Consider the following 16,126-nt stretch of genomic DNA (forward strand, 5'->3'; position numbering starts at 1 on the left):
AACAACCTGGGTTGTCCTTGCTGATTAGTGGATAAATTCATCAACCAATAAAAAAATGCTGTCCAGAGTTCTGAACCCAAAAAAAGCTTAGATGCCTTCTTATTCAAATAAAGATAGCAAGAGAACGAAGAAAAATTGATAATAGAAGTAAATTAGAAAGTTGCTTAAAATGTCATGCTCTATCTGAATCACAAAAGAAAAAATTTGGGTTCAGTGTCCCTTTAACAAAGAAGAACACATGTCTGAAAAAATTGCTTTTTTGTTGTTGTTAACAAAATGCATCTATCATAATTGATTGAGAGATTCTACTTACCCCAACTGGCCAAGGGCTGAATGAGGCATGTTATGCAGGTGATGCTGTTGCCAGCCAGTTACAGAACCAAGATGAAGGGCACTAGAGTTAAACCCAGATAGAGATGACAGGTCTGCACTGCTTAATGAGTATTCTATAAAACAGATACAAAACATAAAGTATTAATAGGACAAGTGACAGATGTAATGATATCTTCAAGAGCAACAGTAAAAGCAAAAAACAAATAATTGGTCATCGGTATGAAAGCTTTGTATGAATGTTGTTTGTTTTTTTGCATGAAGAAACAATGAGAAGTAAAAACCTTTTAAATTTAAATTATTAACACAGCTGAAACAGTAAACATGTCGAGAAATGTTTGTGTGTAATAAAAAAACTTTGCAATATATAGTATAGTGTCCCCTTTTCACTGTAATTTAAAGGGACGGTGAATGTTGTTTACAATGCTACATAATTCTGCACTCTGTGCTTTACCTAGAGTGGGAGTGCGCTACATTTAGTTGAATGGTGTAATCGGGCGTGCTGTGATTAGAAACTGCTGCGTCGAAGAGGACGGTTGAACTTACAAGGTGAGTAAAGTTTTACCGACCTAATTCTGTGTTTTTAAACTATTTTTGAAATGAAAGACTATCCTTAGAATACATATTTCTGCATAGTGCAGAATTATGTAACAACTTAGACGACGTGGACAGACAGAACCACATGTGTAATTATCAAAGCCTCATTAAAAGGACATAAAAATGCAATAAGAAAATGCTCTAAAGCTTTATAGCATTTTCTTTTTGAAATATTGTTTGTATATAACTATGGTGTAAATTAAGCTGACGGCATTCATCATTGCACAAGCATTTCTAGTGAAATGCTTGTACAATGTCAACCCCCAATCGGCCGCTAGCAGGGGGTGTCAATCAACCCGATCTTAACCGATCAGATTGATTGCTGTCGGCCGCCTCAGAGGTGGCAGACGAGTTAAGGAGCACTGGTCTTATGACCGCTGCTTCTTAACTTACATTTCCGGCGAGCTGGAAAGTATGTGGGTAGATAGCAGCATCCGCTGCTTAATAAATCTAACCATAAGTCTCTTTAGACTTAGGGGCATATTTATCAAGTTCCGTATGGATCGCTGCTCCATAACCTGTCCGCCTGCTCTGAGGCGGCGGACAGAAATCAACCCTCCATATATATATACCTATTACAAAAAAATACATCAGATATATAAAGAAATATCTATTTCTATGGGGAGAAGTTAAAGTGGTTGTGATACCCGAAGTCCTCAAGTAAGTGTGTGTCAGCTTTTGGTTGCGTGCAAACATTTTACTTTCAACTTGTAATATGCGCTCTAATCCGTGCATGTTAAAAGTTTGCTTCAGGTGGTGTTTGCACGCGAACAGAAGTGCTAAATAGAGCCACTTGTAATCTGGCCACTAGTGGGCAATGATATCAGTGGCATCATGTAGAAAACCTGTGGAATCAGCAGACTTTTGCCTGACAATTTATTAGCTTTAACAGCATAAGCCCTACAGTTAACAAAAAAAAGTAAATTGGCAAAAGATTATAATATCAGTCTGTCAGCTTCGATTCACAGATGTTTTGCCTTTTACTGAAGCAACATCATCTGTCAGATTTGACATGGTGTTACTCATAAGACATGTAAAAAACACAATTAACAGGAGATTAAGGCAGAGAAGAAATAGTCAGGGGTTTAAAGTTCTGCAGCTTTGTGTAAAATGACTATTTATTTCAGTTATTAATGATGATTTTTATTTAACTTTCTTTCCAGATTGTGCTTATTTCTTCTTAAAACACAAGCAGTTTATTAACTTATTGTACTGAATAATAAGCTAATATCATGTAAGCTCCTCAGTTAAAGGGACACTCAGGTTTTATTAAATTTTCATGATTCAGATACAGCATGTAATTTTAAAAAACTTTCCAATTTACTTCCATTAAAAAAAATGTGCACAGTCTTTTATATTTACACTTTTTTGAGTCACCAGCTCCTACTGAGCATGTGCAAGAACTCAGACTATACGTATATGCATTTGTGATTGGCTGATTGCTATCACATGGTACAGGGGGAGTGGAAATATACATAACTTTGAAATGTGTTAGAAAAGAATCTACTACTCATTTGAAATTCAGAGTAAATGCTATTGTATTGTCTTGTTATCTTGCGTTTGTTGATTATGCAAAATCTACTTTGTTTACTGGTCCTTTAAAAGGAATATATAACAACACTTGCTCTTCTGTAATATTTGTGTGTATCCTACACTCCCTATAGATACCAAAAACCAAAATCTGTAACCTAGGGTTTCTTTAAAATTCTGCAAATCAGATATTTGCAGCCTTCTAAAGAAAACCTAGGTTACAAAATATCCTTTTCCCCCTCCATTTTTTTTACAATCAAGAGGTTTTTAATATCACATAGTCTATGTTGATTGTTACTGTATTTGTATCACTTAGGATAAAAAGCAACAATGTGCCAAATTAGGGTTGACCAATATTAAATTCTGCTCTGGGTCCAGCCCCTGAGGACTAAGAATATTTCACTATGAGCAAATTTGATTACCTGACCACTATAATGGATGTCTGTTTTCACAGTTATATGCTTGATATTTGCTCTCTCCAGAGCCCTCTAGGTCTAGAGAGGAATAACCCAGTGCTTTAGTCTGTTCAACAGCGGAATGTATGCTTAGATTCACCAAACGCTAATAAAGACTTGTATGGCTTCATACAACTTCAACCAGCAGCAAAGGATGTGATATCTGTGTTTGACACACAAAATTAACCATTTATCAGCTAAACTTTGAACCTGTCCTTATACATTCTTTTCTAACATATCAATTTATTCTCATCACATTTGAATGTGGGAGTTGAGAGTTGAAAGTCTGTAGCAGGTGACAGAATTGACATATGACCACTTGGATGTGGTATTACAAACATAACATTTGAAAAAGAGTCAAAAGTAAAGCATGAAAAACTAGGAATCTCCTAGTTCAGAGTTAATTAATTGATAAAAAAAAAAAAGTGATTAGCAATGAGTATATTTCTAATTTGCTAAATTGCCCTAATTAAACATTTTCAGTTTCTGAAAATGTGATTAATGACTTTACATGATTTATTTTTAAATGATACTCATATACAAACATTACTGTCTGGAAGCAGTTACAATCACTAAAACATTATTCCGGAGAGTTAGATGACAAGAATATATACAACAGATGGGTGTTAATTAAAACAAAATGTGGTAAAATTGGAATAGGGCAAAGGTTTCAAAAGATACAAGAAGATAGTAGTGAGTACCCAATAGCCAATCAAATATTAAGCATTTTGTTCCTCTTTAGAAAAATTGAGCTATTGGTTGTATTCATATGCATATGCTGAAGATTTTAAAACCCATAGAACAGTGCCAAATGCTCAAAACTTTTCAACATGGCACTAAAAATAGCTGGTGTTTTGCTGGCAAATCAAATGATTAAAGAAACACCAAAGTCAAAATTAAAGGGACACTAAACCCAAATTTTTTCTTTCATGATTGAAATAGAGCATGCAATTTTAAGCAAATTTCTAATTTACTCCTATTATCAATTTTTCTTTGTTCTCTTGCTATCTTTATTTAAAAAAGCAGGAATGTGATGCATAGAAGCCGGCCCATTTTTGGTTTAGAACCTGGGTTTTGCTTGCTTATTGCTGTGTAAATGTAATCCTCCAATAAGCAAGCGCTATCCATGGTGCTGAACCTAAAATGGGCTGGCTGCTAAGATTTACATTCCTGCTTTTAAAATAAAGATAGCAAGAGAACAAAGAAAAATTGATAATAGGAGTAAATTAGACAGTTGCTTAAAATGGTATGCACTATCTGAATCTTGAAAGAAATAATTTGGGTTCAGTGTCCCTTTAAACTTTTGTGATGCTGATGGGCATGCAATAAAAAAAAAAAGCTTTCCAATTTACTTCTGTTATCAAATTGTGAACATTCTTTTTAAATCCAAACTTTCTGAGGCATGGGCAATAATTCATAGTGTATAGGTATAAGTATTTTGTGATTGGCTGAAGGCTGTCACATGATATAGGGGGTTGGAAATATAAGCACATTTTGAAATTTGTCCAAAAAAAATCTGTTGTTCTTTTGAAATTCAGAGTAAGTTCTATTGCATTGTCTTGCTATTATGCATTTATTGATACAGTAGTTCTACTGTATGCAATGGCCCTTTAAACTCAACTTCCAAACTTATCAATCTTAAAGTAGATTAGCTTAGTCTGTCATGAAAAAAACAATATGAAATGCTTATCTCGTCTACAACAATATATACAACTATATATATATATATATATATATATATATATATATATATATGTGTGTGTGTCAAACCTGCTAGTTGGCAGTTCATAAGCAGATGCACCTTACTGTTAAAGTAACTAGCAAGCGGTTGCATCAATATGGCGATCTTTAGCTAGATATAAGTCACTGCAACATCCTAATAAACAGCTATCTCAACTCCGAGATGTTTTAAATTCCTCTATCAGACTCATCCATATCATCCACTGCTTCAGCGCCTGCCCTGCACCCTCCACTGACTTTTCATATTAGACCTGCAATGTCTTTACTATTGTTGGCTCTCCTTATTTCGCTACTTTATTGTCTGAATGCTTATGTGTCCTGTGTTCACAATTCTCCTCCTTCACCACATTCAGCAGCTCCCACACTCACCTATTGGACTTTAAGTATTTCTTGCATTCTCAGGCTCTACCTGAACCTTAAAATAGTCAAATGCTCTCTAGAAATGTATTCTATTTCAATAAGGGTTTCAGTTAGGCCCTAGAAATGGGTTGCATACTCCGCCAATGTGTCAAACTACTATAATGTCTCCTTAAAGGGACATAATACTCATATGCTAAATCACTTGAAACTGATGCAGTATAACTGTAAAAAGCTGACAGGAAAATATCACCTGAGCATCTCTATGTAAAAAAGGAAGATATTTTACCTCACAATCTCCTCAGCTCATCAGAGTATGTTCTGTGTAAAAAGTTATACTTCACCTGCTCCCAGCTGCAGGTAAAAATAAAAAAAAAATGAAGAAATGAACAGCAGCCAATCAGCATCAGTAGTGCTGAGGTCATGAACTCTTACTGTGATCTCATGAGATTTGACTTAACTCTCATGAGATTTCATAGTAAGCTTCCTTTACCTGATTGGTGAAATAATATGAGAGTTCACGAGGCTCATCCTTTCAGCTGTCCCAGGACAGACACACTAAAAAGCTGCTTAGAAATCCTTTACAATGGGAGGTGGCTACTGAGGAACTTTTGAGGTAAAATATCTTTCTTTTTTACATAGATATGTTCAGGAGATATTTTCTAGTCAGCTTTTTACAGCTATGCTGCACCACTTTCAAGTGTTTAAACATTTGGGTATTATGGCCCTTTAACTTATTATTTCCATTCCATTGCCTTCTGCCTATCACATTAATCTTTGTATTGTCCTTACCACATAAGGAAGTCATTTACGTCATGAAGTCCTTGCATAAATTACTACTGAGCCTACTACCTCCCACTTAAGACCATGGTCCCATGTTCTGGTGTTGCTTTTTCTGAACAATAATTTCATAGTAAACTTTATTTAATCCCTTTATTAAATGCCTAAATGTATTTCATGTTTTTTCCCCCCATCAGCTATTCCAGTCTCTATATGTTAAAATATTGTTTTAAAAGTAGTATATATCTGAGGACAGTAAGATATTTCAGCCAGGAATCATGAGGATTGAATAGGTTGCCATTGAGTGAGCTTATACATCATATTTAGATACTACACACTGCACATGCACAGTCACTGGACATCTGAACATACATGGCACCAAACTTCATTAAGGGTTGATTACAATCCTTTAGTAAAGTTTATCTTGGATTGTTTCTACAAAATTCATCAATAAAGTCTATAGGGAATTTTGTAGATAAATGATTTGATACTTTTTCTCAAGGTTTGTAAACAACATCTAAATCGGAAAGGTGATTGACAGACTTAGCAGGAGCACTAGATGGCAGCACTATTTCCTGTCGTGTAGTGCTTCAGGCATGTGCACGCTACCTACCTAGGTATCCCTTCAACAAAGAATAACATGAGAACAAAGCATATTTGATAATAGAAGTAAATTGGAAACTTTTTTTAAATTGTATTCTCTATCTGAATCATGAAAGAAAATGTTTGGGTTCAATGTCCCTTTAAAGGGACATTAAACTCAGATTCATTCTTTCATGGTTCAGATAGTGCATAATATAAAAAAAAATCTAATCTACTTTTATAATCTAAATTTCTCGTCCTCTTTTGTTATAAAGCAGGGAGGTCAGCTCAGGAGCTCACGTGTCTGAAGCACTTTATGGAAGCGGTTTTGCAGGAATGCTATCCATTTGCAAGAGCACTAGGTGGCAGCACTATTTCCTGCCATGTAGTGCTCCGGGTGCCTACCTAGGTATCTCTTCAACAAAGAATACCATGGGAACTAAGCAAATTTTATGATAAAAGCGAATTGGAAGCTTTTTTTTTTATTATTTAAATGTATGCTCTGTCTATATCACAAAAGAACATGTTTTGGATTTCATATCCCTTTAAATAAAATAAATAATGATATTTTGCTTCCATTAATTTATGCAGAGCACATTTACTTAAAATATGTTCACACTGCTAAACTATAGAAGAAATAATACTAATTATTGCCAGTACTGACACCAGAACGGAAGAGTTCTTTCTATTCACTTTTTAATATGATGATATATAGATTTGTATGTACCATCGGCATACACATACACATATAGACGCAGACATACTTTACACAAACATAAATAATATACACCTACATTTTTACTACAAACAATAGATCTCTCACCTTGTTGAAACATGACTGTATATTTTGAAACCCCCTATATATCTGCAGGGAATAGAATGCATGCTGCTTTCCTGGAGATATGGACGCCCACGCACACATATCAGTCTTTTTCGCATATTTTATTCTTTTATATACAGTGCACTAACACTTACCAGTGCCATATGTTGTTGAAATGGCTGATGGGTAACCCCCCATCCCTTGTCCTGGCATAGTGGGGGTTGCTACGGGAACTACTGGAGTAGCCAGTGACTGTGCAGATTGTGAGTTATTTATCCTTTGATTCTGTTACATTGAAAGGAAAAATAAAAATGAAATATCAGCATTATGTGTACATTTGTAAGGTGTGTCATATTTTTATTTTCCAAAAGAAAAAGAAAACTTTACCATGATACAAATGAATCATTTAGCATGAGGCTCCTATGAACTCTGCCAACCCTATCATTTACAATCTTTCAAGAGACCAAATGTCGCCATGGTAACCCATTACATCAGCTTCTCCTAGGCAATTGAACTTGCCACATGTAAAGATTGCTTTATTGTAGCTTGAAAACAGACCATGTGGAAAACTGATGAAATATGCATACTGTACTATCATTGTTTTTTTTTTTTTATCATTCAAATGCAAAAAAATGTAATTGAAATGAGCAGTTATGGCTTTAGTTTTATTTCATTGCACATTAGATCTGCGTTTTATGCAGAGACCAAACTCAACAGCAGATGGTGCTACAACTCCTTATTTTCACTAAAGAACTTATAACAGATAGGAGTGAATACATATTTAACAGAAAATGTCCATTTAAATCATAGTATTAAACTTATAGTGGGTGATGTATTCATCATGACAAGTTTTGCATTGGGCATTTTAATAATGAAGGAAAAGAGTTCCTATCTCCCATATTTTATTCATAACTGCCATTTTTTCTGTTTGGATAGCAGTAATGTGAAACTTATTTCATAAAGAACATCCATTGAAAACTGTCACCTAATGATACTGTAACAAAAAACTCCACAGTCACTTACCAAAAGCAGATCCACATCCTCAGACTGAGAGCAAGGAAAAGGAGTATTAATTAACAATTAGTAAAAATAAATGATTAACTGGCAAAGTGAAATACAGCACCATACCCTAACTCAGGTACAATACCAGACAGAAGTTTACAGTAGCAAATAAAAAGTTTACAGTACTTAATCACTAAGCCATTATTATACCTGAATATTATTATTTAATATAGACACAAGTGTATGTTTGTAATATTTCTTAGAAACATCTGGATACCAAAATGAGAGGCGTGCACCATTTCCAATGTCCCAGAGGAGATATCATCTTAAAAGGGACAAGAAATAAATCATTTTTATGACTTCTTGTCAGCGAGAAAATAATGACGTCTGTTGGCTTACAAAAATTCATGCAGCATTTTGGAATGATATATACCCCTATTCTATATATATCTACAGTATATACAGTATATATATATATATATATATGTATGTATATATATATATATATATATATATATATATATATATATATATATATATATAAATATATACAGGCATACCTCGCAGATATTGTGGGTTTGGTTCCAGACCACCGCAAAAAAGCGAATATAGCATTAAAGTGAATCACACTTATTTTTTTGTTTCCCATATAAAAGTCATATTTACACTATGCTGTAGTCTATTCAGTGTGCAATAGCATTATGTCTAAAAAAAAAAAAAATGTACATACCTAATTTAAAAAATACTGTATTGCTAAAAAATTCTAACCATCTGGTAGTGTGTATATATAGGTGTGTACATATGTGTGTATACATGTGTATAAATAGGTGTGTAAATATGTGTGTATACATGTGTATATATGAGTATTCATGAGTATTAATGTGTTTCTATGTGTATATATGTGTATACATGTGTATATATGAGTATTCATGAGTATTAATGTGTTTGTATGTGTATATGTGTGTATACATGTGTATATATGAGTATTCATGAGTATTAATGTGTTTATATGTGTATATGTGTGTATACATGTGTATATATGAGTATTCATGAGTATTAATGTGTTTATGTGTGTATATGTGTGTATACATGTGTATATATGAGTATTCATGAGTATTAATGTGTTTATATGTGTATATATGTGTATACATGTGTATATATGAGTATTCATGAGTATTAATGTGTTTATATGTGTATATGTGTGTATACATGTGTATATATGAGTATTCATGAGTATTAATGTGTTTATGTGTGTATATATGTGTATACATGTGTATATATGAGTATTCATGAGTATTAATGTGTTTATATGTGTATATATGTGTATACATGTGTATATATGAGTATTCATGAGTATTAATGTGTTTATATGTGTATAAATGTATAGCGCCGATAGACTTGTTCGACACAGGGTTGCTACAAATCTTCAATTTCTAAAAAGAGCAATATCTGTGAAGTGTAATAAAGTGAACCCCAATAAAACAAAGTATGCCTGTGTGTGTATATATATATATATATATATATATATATATTTATATCTTTAAAAAACAAATAAGAACACAAAACCAGATACACGTACTTTAGGGTATAAAAATTTGAGAATTTAATATATAACACTAAAAAATCCAAAAAAAACCACACAAAAAACTGGATGTATTTGTGCTGAAAAATAAAAAACAATGGGAAGTATATGTGTCAGCCAGTGAGCGTTTATCCCTTGGACAAGCTGTACACAAACATGCACTTCCTGCTGCGTCGAAAATCAAAGTATATAGGGGTCAAATTATCATTGTGCGAGCAGACATGATCCGATATTGCGGATCATGTCCGCTGCACATCGATAAATGCCGACAGCGTATGGTGAACTGCTGGTGCAATGCCGCCCCTGCAGATTCGCCACTAGCAGGGGGTGTCAATCAACCCGATCATATTTGATCGGGTTGATTTCCGGCAATGTCTGTCTGCGGCCTCAGAGCAGGTGGACAGGTTATGGAGCAGCGGTCTTTAGACCGCTGCTTCATAACTTGTGTTTCCGGCGATCCTGAAGGATCGCCCGAAACACGGGGCATCAAGCTCCATATGGAGCTTGTTAAATTTGCCCCATAGCCTTAACTGTTTCATGCAAAATAAATATGTTTAAAAAATGTAAGCAGTGCTCTTTCATATGCACGTTTATTTGTTTTGTTTGTTTAATGGCCCTTTATCTATCCATAAAAATGATAGCAAGAACAAAGTAAGTTGTGCTTTTATTTTTTTTCTACTTTCCAAAAAACAAAACAAACTTTTTAAGGAACAAAGGTACTTATTTAAAAACCCTGTGTATTATGTATACCCCAATGTATGCTTCTTTGTTTAAAAGCTATTTTAGCCTTTTTTCAATGTCAAGACCATGTGCTGGGAGCTAATCTTGGAATTTACTTGGCACTGATTGGTTGGTATGCTCTGTGAACTGTGCACTCAGTACCTACTAATCAGAGCCTCAGTAAACTATGCAGTTTATCTAAAGGTCTCTGGGCCGGCGAGATTATTTAAGAATGCTCGCCAGTACTTCTATTTCCCTGGTGAAAGGGGCATATAGTGCATTTTTGTATGCGAAGGAGATGTATACATTACAAAAGTGCACAATGAAAATCGAAATTTAAAACTCACTACTAAACAAATAATTGAACCATTCGCACATTAATACGCAGGAAAAAATTGTATTTTTAAGGTGTATCAAAAATCGTAACAAAATAGTTTACCAAAATCGTATTTTATCAAAAGCATAAAATTTGTATGCAAATTACACAGGAATAAATCATATTAAATATGCACAGCGTAAATCGTAATTTAAGTACACTGGATGTGCAAAAAACACAGAAATTTGTACTTATTGTTTCATAATAAAATGGGCTGAACATAGGTATTAATTGGGTGTGTATGAAATTAACTCTCAAATTCCAGCGTAATTATCTAAACATTTTTGCCCTATAGATATCACTGTTTTCTCGCAAACCAAAAGTTGTAGAGGTTGCTGCAAAATATGCAAAAGCACATACATACGGAAATAGAGGCGACTGTAAGATGCTATACGCAGAAAGTAGTATAATGTGATTTGTTTTTGATACAGGACTTTATTTTTAAAATGTGCCCCCTACTCACTGCTAACTTCGCTCTACTCAGCGAGCTCCATTATGTTCTAAAGGAGACATCTCGACACTCAGTGGGACTGCCCTTTTCTTTTTAAATAATTCCATGAGGGCAGCCCCTGCGAGGGTTGGCGTGAAAAACCACATCAGACCCGACCAAATTTAGATAACCGGGCCCCTTGTGAGCATTGGAAAAAAGGCTAAAACAGCATGTTTTCCAAAACAGGTAGCTGCCACACAATAGCCCAGCTTCAGCATATTATTAACCTTTTATACCCATTAAAGGGAGAAAAAAAAATAAAAAAAATGTATATCATGTGTATGAAAGAGTACAAACATGTATATATATGTTTATTTTTTTGCACAAAAAATGTTTGTGATTTAATTATAACAGAAGGACTGTTTCATTGGCAGACACTGACAGTGACACCTCAGAAAAAAATATTTGTTTACTTTGTCAGTGTAGGAACAAATGTTAAAAAATACATTTTAGTAGCAACAAATTAAAAAAAAAAGATTTAAATGAACTGTGAATATTTGATCATTTTATACAGGCAGACGTGTGGAATATTAGAATATTAACCAATCAGCTTCCAGAGTGGACTGCAATACATTGGCCTATATTTATCAAAGTCCGCCAGACCTCGCTGAATACGGAGAGCAATACACTCTCCGTATTCAGCATTACACCAGCAACGCCGCCCCCTGCAGACTCGCGGCTAATCGTCCGCCAGCAGGGGGGTGTCAATCAACCCAATCATACTCGATCGGGTTGAATTCCGGCGATGTCTGTCCGCCTGCTCAGAGCAGGCGGACAGGTTATGGAGCAGCGGTCTTTGTGACCGCTGCTTCATAACTGCTGTTTCTGGCGAGCCTGCAGGCTCGCCAGAAACACGGGGCATCAAGCTCCATTCAGAGCTTGATAGATAGGACCCATTGATTCTAGTGAGAGATTAATACTATATTGAGCACTACTGCCTATTTTTGTTTTCCCTAAATAAATTGTGAGTAAGGGCTTTCTATAGTTAGTGTAAAACACAGCACATATACTTTTCTAACACTTAGGATCTTCTTTAACCAGATGCATCAGCAACTTTTCTAAACTGATCATGTTCTGGTTAAATGAATTTAGGATCAAAATTTTCACATCTTAAAAATGCACAATTTTTCAAAGTTTCAATGCGCTTTTAATTATTTCAGTGTCCCTTTAACTTTTTAAGATACTCATTTCAGAGAAATTAGCTAATCTTTTTTAATCCATGGGATTATAGAGATGGCTACAAATGCAATAATCTACAGCTCAGTAGTTAATTTCTATATTATTATTATTATTATTATTATTATTAATAATAATGTTTACTTATAAAGCGCCAACAGATTCTGCAGCTCTATACAAAATAAAGTACATTCATGGGGTACATTACAATCCATATGTTAGCAAGTACAGTAGTTTGAGGCTACATAACCGCCGTAATTAAATTGACAAATTTAAGCAACAGGAAAAGAATGCCCTGCCCTGGGGCACAATCAATGATAGGAGTCCTTATTTAAAGCGGCCAACAGATAGAAAGGCTCTCAAGCTTACAATCTAAAAGGGAGTGACACAGAATGTGAGAGGGAAGAAAAATCATAAATATGGTCAAAGTAAATTATTAGTTAGATAGAATGAATCAGTAAATGGGAGAATGTGTGCGCTAAGAGCAGTGGGCGGAAGATGCAAAGTGCCTAATGATATTACACTGAAATGTAGGGAGCAATATCGCTGTATAAAGGGAATTAGGAAAAGTGACGTTATATGGCAGAATGTGCCACTACAGTTAATTCTTCATTGCAATCAGATCAACTGTTATAGTTCCACCTGAGACCAGTTATATTATATAAATGCTATCTTTTTTATCTCTTTCCCAAAAACATAAGTCTAAAGTGCAGGCTAAATACATCATTTAATAAATAACTTCCACGGTCATGAACCCTAATGCAGACCTAAATGTTTTCTATGCTCTGCACAGTAACACTGTACAAAGCATCTGAAATGAAGACTCCACATTCTGAACTAGAAATCAACCAATGATGTGGCACCCCTGAAATCTCAGCTCTTATTCACATGCAATCTCTTTGTTCCTACAGAATCCTACATCTTGTTTTCTGTCTAATAACATCTGCCCACTGGGGCATATAATAGTTTTGCACCCTGATTGAGACACAAAGCAGCTAACAAAATAACCCCCAATGGGATAATATACATCTAAAGCCCTTGATTCATCTATAACTAGTTAAAGAACAGTTAACAACACGTGCAGTCACATTATTTTACACAATATAGAGGGTTACAGAGGGTTCCTTTTCCAGAGCAGACCCTGTATATATACTGATGCCTTAAGGCAACTTCCTTGGCCTCTACCCAGTCTATCTTCTTAAAGACAGCCAATCTGCTGCTTTACAGTACTGCTTTTGTGAAATGTTTGGTAATTATTATTGTGACAAATGGAGGTTCCAGCAGATATATAAATACAATGTGACTTCAGTACAAAGTCTTTATTTTTGCTCTTTGTACATGAGCTTTTTGTAGTTTTTATTTGTTTGTTTGGTATGTATATTTTTTTATTTAGCTTTTTTTTTTATTATTATCCTTTGTTTATATTGTCTTGTTATTACTATCCTGCAGTTTTTATAACTCTATAATTCATAAATACTTGTGAATAGTTTGGCCATTTTAAATAAAAATGATATTCAATGCTACACATAATAATATAGTGCTACTAATAAATTGCCAAAAAATCTGGTTTGACTGTTAAAAAAATAAAATAAATAATCATGAAGCAATGAACTAGATTTACAAACTGTTATAAAGGATTGAGTCTTGCAGAGTTAGTCTTTTGCAGTGGAAAATCCTGACATTTAAAATGATTAAAGAGGATGGGTCATTATGCATTATTTCCTTTTGTTCCTTAACTGTAAGGATGCAGAAAAAATGCTATTACTACCAGTGAAAACTCTCTTAACATAAACTATGCATTTACTTTACTTTCTAAACAATTTATGCAATCAGTAGTTCAATGACATCTATAATCTACAGTTGGAAAATGCTTAGACTTGACCTAAAGGTGCTCCAAAATAAATTGTACCATATGACCTTTTTATAATGTAACCGGATAAATTACTGCGTGCAGGAAAGTACTGAAAGGATGGAGAGTAAACCATATAATAAAATGCTTTCTTACCACAGAAGGCATTGTATTCTTGCTACCAGGTGGAATCAGAACTCGGAGATCAGGCTTTCGATTGTTCATGCCCAAATTCATTGGTGGTGGTGATTTGGTTTGCATATTTTTGTTCATGTTACCAGGTGAGACCAGCAGACCTGGTGAGTTACGGTGATTGCCATACCCATTACCTGTGCAAAAAAAAAATCAAATATTTTATATCCCTTGCATTATAAGCATTGTGAAGCTAATCCGCATATCATTACCCAGAATAAACTGCTCTAATACTGATAGCTGAGATTTCCATTGGAAGATTGTGCAGATGTTCTATTGTATATATATATATAAATGTATAGATAGACTGATAAAGACACACAGAGAAAAATACTCTAAGATCTGTACTCTTACAGATTATGGAATTAACCACTAGAGAGACACTAGATATAACAAAATCTATAAAATATTCAGACTCACTGTATTTAAAATAGTGCTATAAATTATCGAAAGTGTAATGTTTCAGGGATAAGATGCTAAATGATGCAAAATAGATTTATGTATATTGACAAAAGGTTTATACTCACTGTAACTTAGATGGTAAATTCTAGCATTTTTGAAGTGCTAGGATTTACCAGTGCTACAATTAAAGGGAAGTTTAAAAAACTTCATGCTGAAAGTACCTTTATTTGCCTGCAATTGTTTTTGCCGAGCTAGGCACCTCCGGCCGCCCACGGCAAAAAGCTATTTTCTCAATGAGGTGACATTTCCACCTCTTAGCCATTATTGAAAAGAAATAATTTTGCCGTGGGTATCTGCAGAAGCTCAGCTTGGCATATACTCGCAGGCAAATAAAGGTACTTTTAGCATGAAGGTTTTTATACTTTATGGCTGAAAGTACCCTTTATTTATAGCACTGGTAAATCCTAGCAATTAAAAAACGCTAGGATTTACCATCACTTTAAGTTGACCTTACACAGTAATATACACAGTGCTAGATTACAGGTGGTGAACTATTGTATGTGTGCAAGTGATATCAGGTTTTTGTGGCCATTTGCACACAAGTTAAATTCTGCCAATATTACAAGTTGAAAGTAAATGCAAACATGTGAGCGCAATCGTGATTTATGCTATAATGATTACTGCAACTTCAGAGCTGTGGTTAACTGTTATGCGAGTCAGAAAAGTGTCACAAAACACATCAAAATGCATTTAAAAGTACAGTTACACTCCTAATAACACTATCTAGTAAAAATTATTTTGAAAAAATTGCAATAAAAAGTTCTAAGGGCACGGCCCCGAAACGTTGTGACTTTTGTACTCAATAAAATAAGGAGTTTTTTGCAAGGAGACCACCTTGTCTGTTCTTCAAAGATATGAGATGTCAGGTTTTAGAACAAAAACTTTCCAAAAGTGCTTTTACATAGGAATCCTTAGGAACACATGTATAAATATATGTATATGTTTATAAATATATATGTATGTATTTCTATACATATGTATATATGTATTTATACGTATATATGTATTTACAGACATATATACACATATAAATATAGATATACATATGAAAATATATACATATATCTCTTTGCAATACTACACTCG

The 16,126-nt window shown here is 34.3% G+C and overlaps 1 protein-coding gene across 7 annotated transcripts in view; it reads right to left on the reverse strand.

Moving 5' to 3' along the window:
- MEF2C (myocyte enhancer factor 2C) overlaps positions 1-16,126 on the reverse strand; it is a 391,548-nt gene that overhangs the window by 17,276 nt on the left and 358,146 nt on the right. For all 7 annotated transcript variants that reach the window (XM_053701486.1, XM_053701484.1, XM_053701483.1 and 4 more), the window contains 3 exons: positions 14,543-14,715; positions 7,347-7,476; positions 314-446 (listed from right to left, as the gene is read on the reverse strand). In XM_053701486.1, the coding sequence (XP_053557461.1) occupies positions 314-446; positions 7,347-7,476; positions 14,543-14,715 (436 nt within the window). The remainder of the gene's footprint in view (positions 1-313; positions 447-7,346; positions 7,477-14,542; positions 14,716-16,126) is intronic.

This window comes from Bombina bombina, chromosome 2, assembly GCF_027579735.1.
Source record: "Bombina bombina isolate aBomBom1 chromosome 2, aBomBom1.pri, whole genome shotgun sequence".
NCBI classification, from domain to species: domain Eukaryota; kingdom Metazoa; phylum Chordata; class Amphibia; order Anura; family Bombinatoridae; genus Bombina; species Bombina bombina.